At 47.7% G+C, this 18,293-nt stretch overlaps 1 protein-coding gene across 1 annotated transcript; it reads right to left on the reverse strand.

The window, feature by feature from the left end:
- Positions 1 to 646: 646 nt before the first annotated feature.
- Positions 647 to 7,412, reverse strand: TXNIP (thioredoxin interacting protein). The gene is made up of 8 exons (XM_073323455.1): positions 6,790 to 7,412; positions 5,578 to 5,650; positions 5,320 to 5,467; positions 4,747 to 4,849; positions 4,119 to 4,375; positions 3,593 to 3,749; positions 2,898 to 3,049; positions 647 to 2,450 (listed from the first exon to the last, which is right to left on the reverse strand). Exons 1-8 carry the CDS (start codon positions 7,037 to 7,039, stop codon positions 2,415 to 2,417), a joined length of 1,176 nt encoding a protein of 391 aa, XP_073179556.1. The 5' UTR covers positions 7,040 to 7,412; the 3' UTR covers positions 647 to 2,414.
- Between the last annotated feature and the right edge of the window lie 10,881 nt (positions 7,413 to 18,293).

Consider the following 18,293-nt stretch of genomic DNA (forward strand, 5'->3'; position numbering starts at 1 on the left):
CTGACTGTAGAGCTTTCATTCAGACCCTGAACCACAACAAAAATACACCAGAAGGAACTACTAAATCATCTCATCTGACCTCCTGGATAACTTGTATCCTCCCTCTCTGCTTGCGTGAGATTATTAGAGGACAAACGATCTGTGAAGGTGTTAGTCTCCCTGTTAAAAAGCAGGGGGAAAAGGAAGCATAGAATCAAAGTGACTTGCCCTAGGTCAAGCAGGAGGCTAGTGGACAGCTGGGAATAAAAAGGGTGGTCTCCTTAACCCTGGGACAGACAACACAGCACCCTTTCCATTGGATCCAGTAGTTTAGCACTTTTTAAACAGCACTATTGACAATGGAACTGGACACAGGCCCCACTGACTTCACTGGAAATTGGAGGTGCTTTGGCTGTTAAAATAATCAAGTCACTGATAAAAGGCAGGGACTGTCACAGGCACTTACAGTTGAAAGTTTTGGCCTTTGTGTTGCAGACTATTCAACGCAAGCGGTGCTTCTCCTCCCCCCCACCCCACAGTGGAATTGGTAAGGTGGTAACGTAGCACAACATCCTAATCACACCCAGCTCTGAAGCTTCACATCCGTTTTACGATGCCCCCCACCCCACCCCCAGTAGAGAAGCTTCCACCCAAGAATGAGGGAGGCTTTGGTTATTTCAACTGTCTTTATTAAAAATGTCACCCCACAGGGGTGGTTCTAGCATCTTAAATTGTACAAATATAAAAATTTTGCCAAACAAATACAAAAAACACAGTAGAAAAATTCAGTACACCTGATTTGTGTCATGATAGGCTGAGGCAGCTAAGGCTTACGCAAGGTTGGTTCCGCCAAATACAGATGAACACATACTTAGGACGCGTAGTGCTGAGTTAATGAATACACAAGAGTGAAGAAAAAAAGTGCTTTTTTCTGTGTAAGGACAGGACAAACCGGGGGGTGAGAGGAAAAAAACAAACTCCCCCACAATCCCTCACACACCAGAAAACCTTCCCTGTCATTTTTGGTTTAACATTTGCCTAAATTCTGACAGCCTCCCTTCAGGTGGAGCGCCTTTTCCCCAGGTGTCTGGACATTGCACAAGATAGTTTGGTCAAAACTTCTTCAAATGGTGCCAGTGAGTGGGTTTGAGACTTGTGCTTGGATATGCAGGCAAAGGAAAGCATGAGAAAATTCTCAGGGTTTGCCTGGGCCCAGAGAAGTTTGTTATTTCTTGGGCTGTCCTCAAAGTGCAATCCCAGCCAGACTCCTCTGTGCACCTGCTGAGGCCAATTAAACCAAGTAGTAGTGATGATGGGTTGGGGGGTTTGGGGTGCATTGGTTTATCTGCACAAAGGAAGATAAAAATTCAAAACGAAAGGACGGAGATAGTGATTCTTCTCAAAAGGATCATGGAGTTTAGCTTACACTGGTTTAGCAGATTCAGAAAACTCAAAGTCAAACAATAAATGCTACCAAAGACATAAGTCATATGACACCACTTTGAACTGATGGTATAAAATCTTGGCTTTTGAGACATTTGGACTGGATAACGTTTCATTTGCTTGTCAGAACAAAAAAAAGACACAGACATGCATAAATATCCCTTGCATATTAAAAAAACCCACCACTTAAGTTCTTCCCCTTGATTGCTATTTGATCTCTTCACTTCTACCTAGTGCCAAGGCACAGAAGTGTTTCCACCAACACCCAAAATCCTCAATAGGAGGGTTGTAAAAAGCTTTGAGATTTATGGTGCTGGCTCAAGCACAAGTAACAATCCTTACAGAGCAATAAGTTTACAACCCTAAGCTAGCAGGTTTCATTGAAATCTTCAGACACTTACCAAAAAAACAAAACACTGATCATGTGTTCAAACACGACTGATCATCAGTACAGCACAGTAACAGATTCAAGGCACAGTGATGGTAGTTTTTCTGGCATAGAAGCTTTTTTGAAGTCAGAATCTGCTGGCTTTATGCCTCTCCCTAACAAATCAACTCTTAAGTGCTCCCCACAGAGCACACACCTTTTCCACCCCATGTACTCCCATTACAGTTTCCATACAAGCAACTATTTATTTTCCAGGGAGATTCTGAAGGGCTCTGGAGCCCTTTTGAGCACTGGGACAAGGGCGAGCACTAGCTGGCCCACTGCTAAAAGCTCCTCCCCCCTGAAGGCGTCTGACCAACATGACATTTTGCTCGTCACATCAAGTCTTCTTAGAAGAAAGACCTTTACACATTTGCAGCCTTCTGTGCTGGCTGTGATTTTTTCAGCCTGGTAGGAGCTGCCCTACCCCACACCTCTTGGGACATTTTTTTCCTGCATCAGGGCTTTGAAACCCTGTTCTGAACTTTGGCTAGGTATAATCACTGCAGATATAAAGTGAGTCCAGGAAAGTAGAAGAAACAGAGGAACAGCTGCTTCTTGGCCCTCACTGCACATTGTTGTTGTCATTGCAGGGATCCACCTGGGGAAGAAATATAAGAAGGTCTTTAGACATTTGCTGAAGAGTACTAACATGTTAACCCTAACCAAGATAGAGTCTCCCCTCACTAGAAAACTGTGGTCATGTGTTTAAGGAAACTGACTCGAGAAATAGGTTATAACTCAAAGCTACCCAGCTGAAGAAAGATGCATCATCCCCATTGGGCAGCTTCGCACAAGCAAATGCAGTGTGCTTTTAATGCATCCCTGGACAGATCTGCATCAGTATCACAAGGACAATTCATCTCTTCTAGTCTTGTCAGTTTCAGTCTTCCTGACCATACAGAGTAGGATTCTAGCCATGTCTGAGCAGCCTTGATATGGGTATGAATGCAAAGTTTCCCACCCCAACTAAATCCTAGTTTTCTGTTTTCCAGCTCTATTTCCTTTGTGGCTGAAACCAGCCAGCAAGAGTGTCACCAAATCTCACCTCTGTGTAAGTAGGAGGAGGCATGAACTTGAATTCTGGGGCGTACATGAAGATAGGGCTGTCGAAGGAACTGTCGAAGTCATCCAGAAGGGGAGTGTTGGGGCTCTCCAGGCGGTGATCTTCAGAGACGATGTCCAGGTAGCATGGAGGTGCTATAAGAAGAGGAGGAGAAGCGTGTGAGCCCTACAGGGTATTTGTGTAGGAGAGTGCTTTGTGATGCAATCCCAGTTTTAGTCCTGTTTTCAGGCCATTATGATGAAACAATCCACTCTCCCTCTCTGCCCCCGCCAGCATGTTTCCTAGCACAAAGCTAAGGGCTTGTCTACACTGGCACTTTACAGGGCTGCAACTTTCTAGCTCAGGGGTGTGAAAAAACACCCCCCTAAGCACAGGAAGTTTCAGTGCTGTAAAGTCCCAGGGGAAACAGTGAGCCAGTGCTGCACCTCTCGGGGAGGTGGTTTTTGTAGAGTGCTGGGAGAGCTCTCGCCCAGCGCTCTGCCGTGACTACTCCGGCATGGCCACGGCAGTGCCTTAGCGTTGCCGCTGTAGACTAGCCTTAAGACGGAGTGTTATTTCTGCATTTCAAGTGATGGCCTCAATCAATTTACTGGAAGGTTTCAGAGCAGCCACCCACACCGTCCCCTTTGCTACAGACTAAAGCAAGTATCCCCGTAACAGCATAGCACTCAGCTCACCTTCTGGAGCATCAGGGATATTGAGGTCCACCCAGCTCATTTCAGAGCTAGTCTGGCTAGCCATGCTGGAGCTGCGGCTGGCAAACCCAGATCTGCTACCGATGACAAGAGGCAGCTCCAGAAGGATCTTCTTGGAGCCAGGGACGCTGGCATAGATCTGTACGAACAAGACCAGGATAGAGTTGGTTACTATATCATTATCCCGATACAAGATACAAGTGTCGGTGTCACATTAGAATTCCTAGTGAGACTGCAGTGATGTGGGGAAAGAACTATCGTACAGATTAAGTGTAATCCATCCTTCACTGGTCAAAGTGACATGAGCTAGTGAATCATGTGCCTATGCTCCCATATTCAGCAAGACTATGGATGTAAGGACAGCTATACATGTCCAATTCCCTTAGAATGGCATCCCTCATGTTTACTACAGAAGTGGGCATCCTCTTAAAGCCGTATGGAGCTGGAATCCAAACAGCAGTTAGACTAAGCCGGGAATAAATGGCTGCTTTGATAGGGAGACCCTTACCTGCAAGAAGTACTCCACACGCAGGATATTGCAGCTCAGGATGGATGGTTTGATCTTCTTGACCCGAAGAGTTTTACCCCGCCAGCTCTCAGACATGCCCGAGATGATGGGGTTGCCTCGGACGCAGGAAAGTTTCTGGGTCAAAACCTTGGTCTGCCCGTTTGCCAAGTAGGTATGCTTGGAAACAATGGCTGCTTTGGGTACCACAATCCGGGAGCAGATGTTCTCAAAGTCTGCGTTTATGCAGATATCATCACCTGGAAAAAGATACAGAAAGCTTAGTTATAGAGAAGGCCTAAGGTCTTAGCCAGACCAGTGCTGTGCTGTGCCCTACACAATGTATTCAGAGCTAATTTTTACTAGTTAAACCAAGCAAGCTTCATTGAGTAGGAAGTTCCCCTGATTCCCAGTCTGCTTCCCTTCACTCAGTCACATTGCATTACATACTCCTACTTATACCCTTTGGGCCACGTCCAGTTCCTTTCCCCCTCTTGCATTTTCAGATTTCAAATCCTGGTCAGTTGTCTCATCCCTCAGGAGCATTGCTACCTTCATGCACTCCGCTTAGCCCTCCACACCCCCTCTTCCCTCACCATCCCACTCCCAAAGGAAAGAAACCAGATCTCACCTTCACAGAATCCTTTTCGATCAATCCTGGCACTGACAGACACATGCCCATCAGGAATGAACATGCAGGACACCTTCTTGTCTTTCTTGGCAGCAACTGGCGACTGGAAGAGATTCACAGGGAGATTGTGTTACACAGACTGATTGTCTGTGTCCCCCTGCCCCTTCACCTACTCGGCTCCTCATTATTGGAAGTTCAGTGTCTGCCACCTGCCTGATCTTTGCCCTACCCTCATCAGTGTTTCAAACCTGCTGCAGTTTAATTTGTAACTCCAATTAATCCCTAACATCCTGCATTATGGATAGTAGATGAGACTCACTGATGCCCAGATGGCTGCCCTCTAGATGGGCTGTCTCATGAAGCAGAGTACTAAAACAGCCCTCATGGGAAGTCTACACTCTGACCAATGTGGACCACAGCCCCAGAAATAAGTGTTTTAATCTGTACTTTGCAATAAAGCCAGTTAAAAAGACTCCTCAGGACAGAGCTAACATCCTTTTCTAAGAACCTGAGTCACCACATAGCTCCAGCCACTAACACCCACATGCACAGATACAGCCACCTGATAATTACCATTAAGTCTGGAGTGTTGACATCAACAGGATCCATGACCTCAAAGTGCTGCTTTATCTCCTGAGTGTGACAGGATGGGCGATCCAAGAAAGCCTTAACCCAGTAATCCACACAGCCATACTTCCCTTTGAATGAGGTCCCCAGAGGCCTGCAATACAAGAGGGAAGAAGTGCCTGTTAGAGACACACAGGATAACTAGAAAGGAAGGACTTTTAACAAGAATATGATTTTTAGTAGCCACTTTTGGCCAATACCTACCCCTGGGGAAGCTCAAATCCAAATTTGTATTCATATTTGTTGCCAGGTCTCAAGATCACAGAGCCATCCTCATCTAGAAAGAGGAAAGAAAAAAGGAATACATTAGAACATACTTCCAGACTGAGATTTTAAGGAGAGATTTTTGTCCTGTTTCACAATTGTAATAGTCAACGCAGCTGTTGCATTGCTACACCCTAGCTAGGAACAACCGAACACTCTACTGATGCCCTTTTGGAAGGGGCGTAATATTGCAGATCTAGGCTTGACGGTACTTTAACAACTCTACCCCCTTACAACTTGCCTGCAGGATGGATGGGGAACGTCCTGTTACAGAGATCCAAGAAATCCATACGCTTGCCAACAATCTAAACTTGTAGTTCCCTACGGTGACACCTATTCTGCCTACTGGACTTGCTTATCAAAACAGTCTGTACCCACAGCTCTTCCTAGGACTCAAGAGAAGCCAGCCATTGAGACTGAATCAAAGACTAAAAAAGACTACTCTGTCATTCTGATCTGCTCCTACAGTCTTGGAGGTTACTCTCCTACAGGCATATTAATATCTATTACTGTTCTCTACTGGCTAAAATATCCACAAGGCTTATAATTATACCCGCTTTTTTTCCTTGGCAGTGTAGTGAGTATTAGTGGCTAGAGTTTTATTATTAAGTTGGAAATTTCAGCACTAAATTCTCAAACTTCAGTGAGATTCCCATGCAAGGCTAAATTTTGGATCTTAGCCAGCTTAGGTCTACAAGGGCTCAAATGAATGCCTAGCACTTCCTACTGCCTTCCTACCAGAGGACTCCAAGCAAAGACCAGGAAGATGCAAGTACTATTTGATTCTGCATCTTTCCACCCAAAAACTCTGTGGCTCTATAACTGTATCAAGAAACCTCCTTTAAAAAGCCAGCAATCCTCAGTTTACGTTAGGCCTTTAGTTTTAAAAGAAAGCTCTAGTGGGAAACCCACAAGACAGAAAGAAAAGGAGGACTTCTGGCACCTTAGAGACTAACAAATTTATTTAAGCATAAGCTTTCTACAGCTCACTTAACCGGTGAGTGAAAGCTTATGCTCAAATAAATTTGTTAGTCTCTAAGGTGCCACACATCCTCCTGTTCTTTTTGCGGATACAGACTAACACGGCTGCTCCTCTGAAACCACAAGACAGAGGCACACACAACAAAACGAGTCTTGAACCAAGGATCTCACCAGTGGGCTGATCATCCAGGGTGAGGACATCTTCATAGCGCAGATACTCCATCTCTTGCTTGCACTGTTGGGGTCCCTTAATCCAGACCACCTTGGCCTCCCCACAAGCCAGCACTTTAACTGAGCTGACTCGGGTGACTTCGGTCACTTCCACCAGCACACGGCCAGCTACCTTCTCTCCACTGCAGAAGACCTTCTCAGGCTCGCTGAAGACTATCTCAAAGGTCTTGATCTTCTTGAACACTACCATGATGACTGGTTGCAGATAAGCTTTGTTTCTCTCCCCAAAAAAGAGATTTTGTTTTTGGGGTGGTTTTTTTTTAAACAAAAAACAAAACAACAAAAACCAGGAGTGGTTTTGAGACACAATCTAGAGGTTTTAGGCTCCTATGACTTTTTCTAAAGGTGTCGTTGCAAAACTTCAGAGAGCTTTTGCAAATAAATGCACCCTTTTTGGAGTTAAAAAAAATGACGATTTAGGACAATTTTTTTTTTTTTTTAATAGCTGCAATCCTGGAAGGAGAAACAATGGCAGGACGGGATTCTCCCGCTGGTCAATCGTTCAGCAGCAGCACCACGCACGCTCCCCTCTGGTACACCCTGTAAGGCTTTGAGCCAAGGGAAAAGCCGGGCACTGCTTTTATACTCCCTCTCCCCCTCCCTTCCCGTGTTGATCTCAGCGCTCCATGCTGAGGGCGCGTGGACAAGCGTGCTTGCCGCGTGATCAGCTCTCCCATTGGCCGCCGAGGCCTTGTTTACATCCCCACCGGCCAATCGCCGAGCCGACAGCGGAGCGTGGACACCGTGTGTAAGAGGTGCCGGCCTGGGTTGCGAGAGGGAGGAGTGGAGGAGAGAGCGACGGGGGAGCGGGCCAAGGAGAAGCCAGAGGGCGGGCGCCGGGAGCCAATCAGGGGCAAGAGGGCGGGATATAATGTTCCCGAGGAGCAGGGAAGGGCGGGGGTGTGTGGGGGGTTTTTGTGACTGGGGTGTTGTCTCGCTCACAGGCAGATGTCAGCCCCCCCCCCCCCCCCCCCCCCCGCACTGGCCATACACAGCCCTACTTGGCCTTCCCTGTTGGGGGGCTCCCCACCCCCCTGGATAAACTGTGCTGGGGCAGCTCTCAGCCCCCCAGCACTGCCCCCCCTCGACCGTGGAGGCAGTTCCACAGCCCCCCCTCCCCTCCCACTGTCCATGGGGGGGGGTCAATTCTACAGCCCTCCTACTCTTCACCCCACACTGACTGGGGGGGGTCAATTCTACAGCCCTCCTACTCTTCACCCCACACTGACAATGGGGGGGTCAATTCCACAGCCCCCCCTCACCCCACACTGACTGGGGGGATCAATTCTACAGCCCTCCTACTCTTCACCCCACACTGACCATGGGGGGGTCAATTCCACAGCCCCCCCTCACCCCACACTGACTGGGGGGGATCAATTCTACAGTGCTCCTACTCTTCACCCCCACACTGACCATGGGGGGGTCAATTCCACAGCCCCCCCTCACCCCACACTGACTGGGGGGACCAATTCTACAGCCCTCCTACTCTTCACCCCACACTGACCATGGGGGGGTCAATTCCACAGCCCCCCCTCACCCCACACTGACTGGGGGGGATCAATTCTACAGCCCTCCTACTCTTCACCCCACACTGACCACGGGGTGGGGGGCAATTCCACAGCCCCCCACACTGACCGGGGAGGAGTGTCAATTCTACAGCCCTCCTACTCTTCACCCCACACTGACTATGGGGGCAGGGGGTCAATTCCACAGACTCCTCACCCCACACTGACGAGGGAAGCAGCGCCACAGGCCCCCCCCAGCACTGCCCCCCCCAACCATGGGGGGTCAATTACATAGCACCCCCACACTTCATCCCACACTGACCAAGGGGTAAATTCTACAGCCCCACCCTTGTCACCCCACACTCACCATGGGGGTGGCATTCTACAGCCCTCTCACAACTCCCCCTCACAGGACTATGGGGGCAGTTTCAAAGCTCCCCCACTGACCATGGGGGTGTTAATTCCACAGCCCCCTGACAACTCTCCCCCCCACATTGGCTATGTGGGTACTTCTACAGCCCCCCCACACCACTCCCAACACTGATCGGGGGGGGCAATTCCACCTCTACACCTCCCCTCATACTGACGATAGAGGGTCAGTTCTACAGCCCCCAGCTCCTCCCCCACACTGATCACGGAGGGCAGTTCCACAGTCCCCCAATACCTCCTCTCACATGCTGACTATACAGCTTCATAGTCCCCCGCAAACCCACGTCACAGACCATAATTAGGGTGGGGTGGGGCGGGGAGAGATCTCAGCCTCTCCAAACCCTTCTATTGACTGTACTTGGGGGCTGCTCCTCTACCAAAGTCCCCCATTTCCCAAAGAGCCCTCCCAAGTTCCAAAATATACTAGCCCCACAACCCCCACCTCACCCCCATTGATTATACTGGTGTCATCACTACGCACAGATTTCCCCTCAGGAAAAAAATCCCTCCTTTAGCCATATTGAGAAAGTTGAAGGGTTGCACGAATTCCACCCCCGCCTCTGACTGTGTTAAAGGATGTCACATGCAATGGGGCTGACCGCTTGTAATACAGGAAACAGGGTGACTGGGTGAAAAATAGGAAACAAAGCTGATTTTTCAGGGGCCCAGTATCACATCTTTTATTGCGGGTGACAAGCTGTGGGTTGGGATCATAGCACCTCGTCCTTTGCAGATTTCAGAGTAGCAGCCATGTTAGTCTGTACCCTCAGAAAGAATAGGAGGACTTGTGGCACCTTAGAGACTAACAAATTTATCTGAGCATAAGCTTTTGTGGGCTACAGCTCACTTCATCAGGTGTAGAGTTGATGGTTGGAAAACAGGTTTATTATCTGATCAAGTGCTGGCTCCCTGAAGAATCTGGCTTCTAGGATATTAGACACCAAATAGGCAGCATCCCCACTCCTCATTTCCCTCTTGTTGACCACACTGGGGGGCAGCTTCGCACACTCCACCCTCCTGACTATTTGGGGAGCGGGGGGATCTTTGTACAAAGCCACTCACTGACTATTCTGGGTATATTTCTACACAGCAGCCCTCAAGTTTTCTTTTAGTTAACATATTGTCAGGCATTCACCCCATCCCTGACCCACTGTGGTCCATTTTGGCATAGTTTAAAAGCTGTTTCTCTAGATCAGTGTTTCTCAACTACCAGTCCGTGGACTGGTGCTGGTCCCTGAGATCTCCCTGACATAATTTAGGAAGGCAGCAAGCTGGTCCCTGTTATCAAAAAGGTTGAGAACCCTGCTCTAGATTAATACAATTTTCACACAGACAAAGCTGTAAATAATGTTGTTAACCAGCTAAAACAGGATTTTGTAAAGCACGGGGGAATAGGGAAATCAGAGACTCTTCCTTTTGCTTCTAAAACCTCTGCCCCACCCCCCCATGGAGAAAGGGATGTGTCCCCAGTATAGTCACTTCCCTTCACTGTCCTTCGCCCCTGAAATGGGGACTGGTATGTGTGTAGTAATTAAGCCCACGTACATTGTCAGACTAGAATTTGGCTTGTGTATGCCATGCCCAAGTCAATTGTTCCTCACGAGGTAGGATATAAACTGATTAACTGCTGGATCAAAGAAGGAATTCCTTTGCTATGAGAGAGCAATGGGGAAGAGGAGTGCTGGCCGCCTAGGAGTGTAATGGAAGAGCTGCATCTTTTTCTGGAACATCTGCTATCAGCTAGAGTTTGATACAGGGTATTAGGTTAGTTACACCACTCATTGTTTTTGTGGATACAGACTAACACGACTACCCCTCTGATACCACTAGTCTATTCCAAGGTGGTAAGCGGAGGGACACTGGGCTAAAGTGAGACATTGATTTGGTCTAATTTGGCAGGAGGTGGAATACCAGATTAGACGGACCACTTGTCTGTTCTAGTGTGGCAGAAGATGGGATACTGGATTAGCTGGACCATCGGTTTTGTTCTTTGTTCCTTATCAGAACATCTTGCATTCCTTTAGGAGGAGCATTACATCCTGCCTCTCTGATTTCCTTCAGTGCCTGTGTCTCCTGAAGGATTATATTCCCTCTAGCTGTACTGCCCTGGCCTGTTCAAATCTGCAGCCTGTTGCTGTTTTCTCTCAGCCAGTGATAACACACATTCCACGGATGTCTCAGAACATTTATGCCTGGGCCAGGCAGCCTGCCAGAGCTGTGGCCAAAGGCACATTCCAAAAAATTGAATCCTCTCCAGCCCTTTCTCCCTGGCAGGCTGCTTTTGGCCTTTGCCTTCCTGACTTACTGAAAATGCCTCACTTCCATCCTGCAGCGGGACAGATGGGTGTGATGTCCTCAAGAGGGGACTAGATTATAAATGCTTCCCTGTGGGGGGCATAGTAAAACTTCTGGGGCAACATGCCAGATTAGATGACAAAGGGGATTTGGAAATACTTGTTTTTGGTTTTTAAGTAGGGGCTTTTTGCTCATAAAACAAAATCTTTAGTTTTTACATCACTTTCAAAGAGAAGATGCCAAAGAGATGAGCACCACTGAACTCTTGTCTCCATCTGCCTGACCACTTCAGCAGCTCTTGAAGGTCATTCCTTACAGGCTTGCCTGCTCTGTGCTTTGCTACCTGAACTGGTTTCAAACACGGTTCAGGCTAACTCGCTCAAACACAGGGGGGATGGTGATAAACTGTGTTTAAACCAAATTTACAAACTGTCTCCTAGTCTTGATCCCTTTTGCCCTTGGTGATCTGAATTTCCTCTGTACCAAAAATCTGATGTACCGGAGAGTGTTGCTAAGCATCTTTATATTTCCTGGCCTAAGTTCTTAACATGGATCAGGGTAACAAAACGTTATATCTCTGTCACATGGCAGGAATCACTCATTCCAGTGTGTCCTTTGTTGCCTGTTCATACATCCCACAATGGATGATAAAACTCCAGTCTCTGAAGGGTGCTGGTTGGGGGCTGCTGTTGCCATGCGCACAACTCCAAGGGTTGTTTACACAAGATGTACTTTAGCCATATATGGTTTCCTCCAGAAAGTACAGAGACACAAACCATTCACAGTGGCCACACCAAAAGGGACTTGACTGTCACGCAAAGGCTTGACTGTTATGCTGCCCACTCCTGCACTATATTGCAAAAGCTGTTTCCGCTGGTGGGGGTGGGAGCTGATTAACGGAGGCATGGAAGAAAGAACTGTATTTTCAGAGCCTAAGCAGGGGGCTGTGGTTTGAAAGTCCCACGCTGATTTCATGGCGTGCATTAACCTGTCTTTGCCACCTGAAGACTGAGGAAGCTACCAGTTCCTGAATGTCCACTCCTATCCCCTGCTTTGCTCCTTTCTGCTCATATCTGATCTCGGTTCTCTGTGTTCATCACCCAAATCCTGTAAGGATCAGTGGCCAATGGAAACAACACTCTTCTGCAACAATGGGGTAAAGCAGCACTGGCTGCCTACATTAAAAATTGAGCAGAGAATGGAGTGTTTAATTTTACCTTCCCAAAGGAAGTGAAACATTTCTAAATTAAAAAAATGGATGAAGATCTTAGAGACCAGGGAAACTGGTAATGAGCTGTGGGACCTTACACCATGTAGGTCCCTATTTCAAATCCAGCCCAAGTTTGTAGTGACTGAAAAGGGTTGCCATCTGACAGATCTTCAGGGATCTATGTGACATGAGTTTGGTGGATCCCAGTTCAGTTCCTAGTGCAGGTTAGATGTCCTCATCACAGGTGTCCTCTGAAAGATTCCCATGGTGCTTATCAATATGGTGCATAGATTTCAACTTCTCTGCCACATAGCGGAACCTATCTCTCCCTGATTATCCCAGCAGCACAGGGTAAGCGCTTACATTGATCCAGCTTGGGGGTCCCAGATTGCAGGCTCTTGGCATGAATGCAATTCACAAACCCTTTCTAGCTGATGGATGCTTGAGTTAATTGGTGCTTCTTCTCCATATCCTTCCCAGATAGGGCTTTTATAATGAGTTGAGTAGGAGCCAGAGCTGGTTACACCCAAGTGGTCTGTGACTGGGATCTAATCCAACCATGTATACACAAAAATAGATGTAATTTTAGAGTTTGTGAAAGGTCACATCACCATTACCCATAACAAGCAGTGCGAACTAGCTCCCTACCCACGGAATGCCTTGTGGGGAGAGACGGCTGGATTTCATTTGTTTGGCTAGTACAGACTGACTTCTTCTGGACACATGCAGTATGGCACCACATGCTTCCAGCCTGGAAATTTGGTGCCTGTCTAGTTTGGTGCCCTCCACCTGCCAGCTAGCAGTTGTGCCTTGCAATGTTATTGGGTTTTTTTAAATCTCATTGCCCAATTACTTTGTGAAACCAACCCACGGGGCCAGCTCTGCCTTTGACAACAGTTGGACTGCATACTATTATACTGCTACTATTACCGAATAAAGAAAAGGAGGACTTGTGGCACCTTAGAGACGAACAAATTGGTTAGTCTCTAAGGTGCTACAAGTCTTCCTTTTCTTTTTGAGGATACAGACTAACACGGCTGCTACTCTGAAACCTGTTATTACTGAATAATAAAAGAAAGAAGCTCTTATCTAGCAAAAGATTTACTGCCTGGCCAGAGCCATTTCCCCAGCAGCCATCCCTTCCCTCAGCGCTGGGTCTGCCATTTGTAAGACCCCAAACAAGAATGGGACCCTGTGTTGGTGGAGGCAGCAGGGAAGAGTTTACTCCATGTCTCCTCAGCAACCCAGGTTACCATGAGCACATTGAACCCCTCCTCCTTTCTCATCGGCTTCCGGTAGACTAGTGAGTCTAATTTAAGGTCGCAGTCCTTATCTTGGGGGGTGCTCAGTGGGCCCAGCATATTTAAAGGCGGCTGAAAGATCCGGGATGGGGGCTGTGGTTGATAACTCCACTTCTCAGGCCCAGTGGAACTTTCTATCATCAGGGTAAAACCCAGCTTTGCAAGAGACAGAGCTTCCTCAGGAGCTGGTCCTAGACTCTGGAATGAACTCCCATGGGGACTAAAGACCGTCACAAAACTCCCCACCTTCTGCTCCAAGTGCACATGCACTTATTCAACTTGCCTTTGCTAATATAAACACAGAGCTGTGTTGACACAAAACCCTAATAACAGCTCCCATTCCTGTTTCCCCCAAGAAAACCCGCAACCAAAAAGAAACCCTACCAAACCCACTCCACTGCACATACAATCCTCCCAGAGGGCTGAAGATGAGAGAGAGAATGAATTACACAGGACAGATGTTAGTCACACCAGTTAATGCCTGACTCAGATACTACAGTGATGAGGGTGATGTAAGAACCCCTCCAGGATGGAATAGAGTCCACTGCCAGAGAGGACCATCAGGGTTGGGCTGTGAGTATCCAAGCTGCTTGGTCCTGCTTCCAGCGTGTGTGATGATTCCTCCCACCCTACTCTGACAGCCAGTAAAGGAGCCCAGGCCGCTCAGGCTCTGACTGTTCTAACCTCCTGGTGAAGCTGGTGATTGGGGTCAGAAGAAGAGCTAGTTTACCTCCTGGAGGAGGAACTGGGGATGAAATTTCCCCTCCTCTTCCCATGGGTATAATATTGCAGAAGTATTACAAAGCATCAAACTAGGTAGACTGGTCCTGTATGGTAGCCCTTCCTATCCGTAAATCTCAATGTGCTTTACAAAGGTAGATGAGCAGCATCTTAGCCTCATTTTACAGAGGAGGAAACTGAGGCACAGAGAGGGGGCAGCAACTTAAGCTACATCACACAGCAAGTCACTGTCAGAGCTGGGACTAGAACCCACAGTTTCTTGGTTCTAGTTCCGTGCCCAGCAGTCACACAGCACAGCGTCTTGGTAGATGAGCTATTGATGGATTTGCATCATTGGGGTCTCTGAATTGTATTGGGGGGCATTGATCACGTGTCTATTCTTTTCCTCCCCCCAAACCATGGAGTTAATCAACAGAGAGGAGTATTTATCCATGGTGCTGCCTGTACTGCCTGCCACAGCGGGTGAGGGACACAGGTCAGGGATGCATTGTGCTCCTACTTTGAGGCTAAGGCATGAGAGCGAAAAGTGTATAGATCTTTGTGCAGGGATTTCATGATGCTTTTGGTAGGGAAATACATACCTTAGGCCAGTGGTTCTCAACCAGGGATACGCGTACCCCTGGGGGTACGCAGAGGTCTTCCGGGGGGGGGTACATCAACTCATCTAGGTATTTGCCTAGTTTTACAACAGGCTACATAAAAAGCACTAGCAAACTCAGTACAAACTAAAATTTCATACAGACAGTGACTTGTTTATACTGCTCTCTATACTATACACTGACATATAAGAAAAAGACTTATATTCCAATCGATTTATAAGTATATGGTGAAAATGAGAAGGTCCGCAATTTGTCAGTAATAGTGTGCTTGGGACACTTTTGTATTTTTATGCCTGATTTTTGTAAACAAGTGGTTTTTAAGTGAGGTGAAACTTGGGGTACGCAAGACAAATCAGACTCCCGTAAAGGGTACGGTAGTCTTAGGAGCAAGGAACAAGACTAGGTATCAGCCCAGATTCCTTTTGTGCTATTGACAGCTAGCACTTATTTCTGAGTGTGCACAGACATCTAGCGGCGTCTCCAGGAACAGCATGACAGCGCTGGGCCACGGAAATGATTCTCTACTCCTTTGCCTGTCTTGACTGGTGTCTCAGAAGTGATTATGGACCCATACACAAAGGGTTCAAGACCATGCTAGCTACAGCACATTTAAACAGAGCTGGCATGAGCAAATTTCTAGCACGCTGAGCCCTGTTGATAAGATTTACTTTTTAAGGTGTACTAGGCTCTCAAACTCTATGTTGAGTATTATGGGGTTCTAAGAAGGAGAAGGGAATGGCTTTAAGAAATTGTGCAAACCAGGTTCCAGAAGACGGTGGATTTTTTAGATGCAGTGTGGCCTAGGGGACTGGGAACGCAAGAAATCTGGGTTCCATCGCCAGTTCTGCTACTTAGCCTGCTGGCGTGACCTTGGCCATGTCATTTCACCGCTCTCTGCCTTGACTCCCCGCTCTGTAAAATAGAAATTATGACTGTGATGAGGTATCTGCTTCACACTGGCACTAAAGGGATTAATGAGAGCTTAATTAAAGCACTTGGAGCCTGGGCTAGGCCTGATTAAAGATGAGTCCCAGCTGGGAGAAGAGCTGAGTAGTTAGTTTGAAGAGAAGAAGTGTGGAGCAGAAGAGAGTGGGAAGAACTCAGCAGCCATTTTCTAGCAGATATGGCAGTGAGACAGGCATGACCTGCTGGAGAAGTTTGATGGAACTGGCTAAAGCTGGGGAATCCTACTGGGTAGAAGGCTCAGGTGGGGCCCCAAGGTAGAGGGGAAGAAGCTGAATCCAAGAGCCGGGGTCCTGGAACAATCTGTATAATAGGGGTGCTGAAAGCTATTGAACCAAACTGTTATCCCTGTATATAACGGAAACCACTTCAATCCAGGGGGTGCTGCAGCACCCCTCGTTCCAGCACCTATGCCTGGATGTGCTCAGCAGGGGGAGGACTCAAAGGCAGAGGGGCCTGGCATATGGAATGCTTTAGGGGGCTGGCTCACTGAAGCCCTGATGTGAGGGTCACTGGGGACACAGCCAAGGGCAGGACCTGGCTGTCTAGGTAGAAGCTCTGGGTGGCTTTGCTCAGTACAAGAGCCTGGAAAGGGACTGGGGAGAAATGCTACTGTAGGAAGGAGTCCTGGGGAGGCAGCAGCAAGAAATTGGATGGAGCAGACCTTGGCTGTTGGTTAAAGACTCTGTGGGCTTGACCCAGTGTGGTGGTGCAGCCCAAGTCCCCTTACCAGCCATGGCAGAAGGTGGTGCAAAGCCTCCCTGAGGGAAAGGGATGAAGACAATTCTGAGCCTGCGGAGATCAGGATCAGGGCCTGAAGACCTGTCAAGGTCTTGGAATTATTATTTGGACTTTGGTTTGTTGCCCCTTGTGTTACCCTGGAAGGGGTGGGACTAAATCACACCCTGGCAGGAAGGCTGAGTCAAGAGAAGTGGCAGACGGCCACTGGAGTGAAGCGACTGCCAGCAGGAGGTGCTGGAAGAGAGCCATCTAAACCAACCCCAGCTGGGACAGGGGCGTGCCAGTGGTGAGTCCACCCTTTTAGAATGACATTTAGGTCCTTGCTGAAATACTGAGAGCTCTTCCTATGAAAAATGCTCAGATCAGAGCCAGGTATTTAATTTTTCAATAGATGACAGCAAAATACCTCAGCATTCAGTTTTATCCTGCATAGATTCTGTTTAGCTAATGTCACATGGTTATTGATTTCCCATATATTTACAGGACACATTTAATGCTGGATGCACCCCTCTGAACTCTGGATCTGAATTCTGTATCTTGGGGCCTGTCTCTAGTTAATAACACGTGCTGCAGCATTGGTTGCAGAACATATGAAGTCAGGCAAGCCTGTGTGTTATAGGTAGGTTCAGTGTGCCTTTAGCACCAGCGCCAAGCTTTTCAAGACTGACTTCTGAGTTGGAGGGCTCTATTTTGGGGCATCTAGTTGGAGACACCTTGGCCCCAACTTTCATGGCCAAGTACATTGCATGTGAAGTCACTAGGAACTGGGGATAGTGAATACCTCTGAAAATCAGCCTCTTTGAAGTTGTATAATAGCGAATGCTAATGGGAATTCCAGAGGGGATGTTAAACTCCATGATACAGGATTTAAGACAATCTCTAATTTTTAGGGATCAGGAGGAGAATTGATGTAGGAGGACAGATTATCCGACTGTGGGGTTCTCTGAAGCATCTGTTGTTGACCATGGTTGGAGTTAAGAAATTGGACTAGATGGACCTTGGGTCCGATCATGTCTGCCAATTCCTATGTTCTTATGTCTCAAGTTGGGCCTCCCAAAACAGAGGCTGCCCAGAGTTTGTGGCCACTTTAGTAAACATTGGCCCGTGCTCCTGATGTCCTTTCATGCAACATAAGCTAGGAAACCAATAGCTTGATCCAGAGCTCATTGACATCGATGGAAGGGCTCTCATTGACTTCAGTGGGTTTTGGATCAATGCCTCGGTGCAGCTTCTGACTGTGGAGTGAAATCTTCTGGCAGTGGACAGGTCGCTTCTCCTCTGGTTACTGACTCCAACACGTTACTGCAGGAGCCTGGTGTTGCTTCCCTTGAAATCGGTGGGAGCACTGATATACGAGCAGGCCTGAAGAGTCCAGTCCATTGCTTCCCTCTCTCTTGGTAGGATTGTACTTTGCTATGTACCTGCAGTATCCTCCCATCACCTCATTCCTCTTCTCCTTCTGTGTAAAATCCTGCTGCTGGAATTATCTCCTTAACCCGGTCCGTTCATTCCCCCTTGTCCTGTGGGGCCTATCAACCACAGCTGCTCCCCTGATGGCATGTTAAAAGGAGACGACCGAAACAAACACAATAATGAATGTAAGGTGGTCTTCTCTGTGCCTATACTGGGCCTAGTACATCAGGGTCCTGCTGCCTGACCT

Source organism: Lepidochelys kempii, chromosome 24 (assembly GCF_965140265.1).
Source record: "Lepidochelys kempii isolate rLepKem1 chromosome 24, rLepKem1.hap2, whole genome shotgun sequence".
Taxonomy (NCBI): domain Eukaryota; kingdom Metazoa; phylum Chordata; order Testudines; family Cheloniidae; genus Lepidochelys; species Lepidochelys kempii.

Bases quoted from the DNA above. Each gene is read 5' to 3' on its own strand.
- TXNIP (XM_073323455.1), bottom strand. From the start codon at position 7,039: ATGGTAGTGTTCAAGAAGATCAAGACCTTTGAGATAGTCTTCAGCGAG. The intron at 5,468-5,577 runs GTAGGTATTGGC...CTTGTATTGCAG, and splicing joins GGATTTGAGCTTCCCCAGGG to GCCTCTGGGGACCTCATTCA. The intron at 2,451-2,897 runs GTGAGATTTGGT...TTTCTTCCCCAG, and splicing joins CTCCTCCTACTTACACAGAG to GTGGATCCCTGCAATGACAA.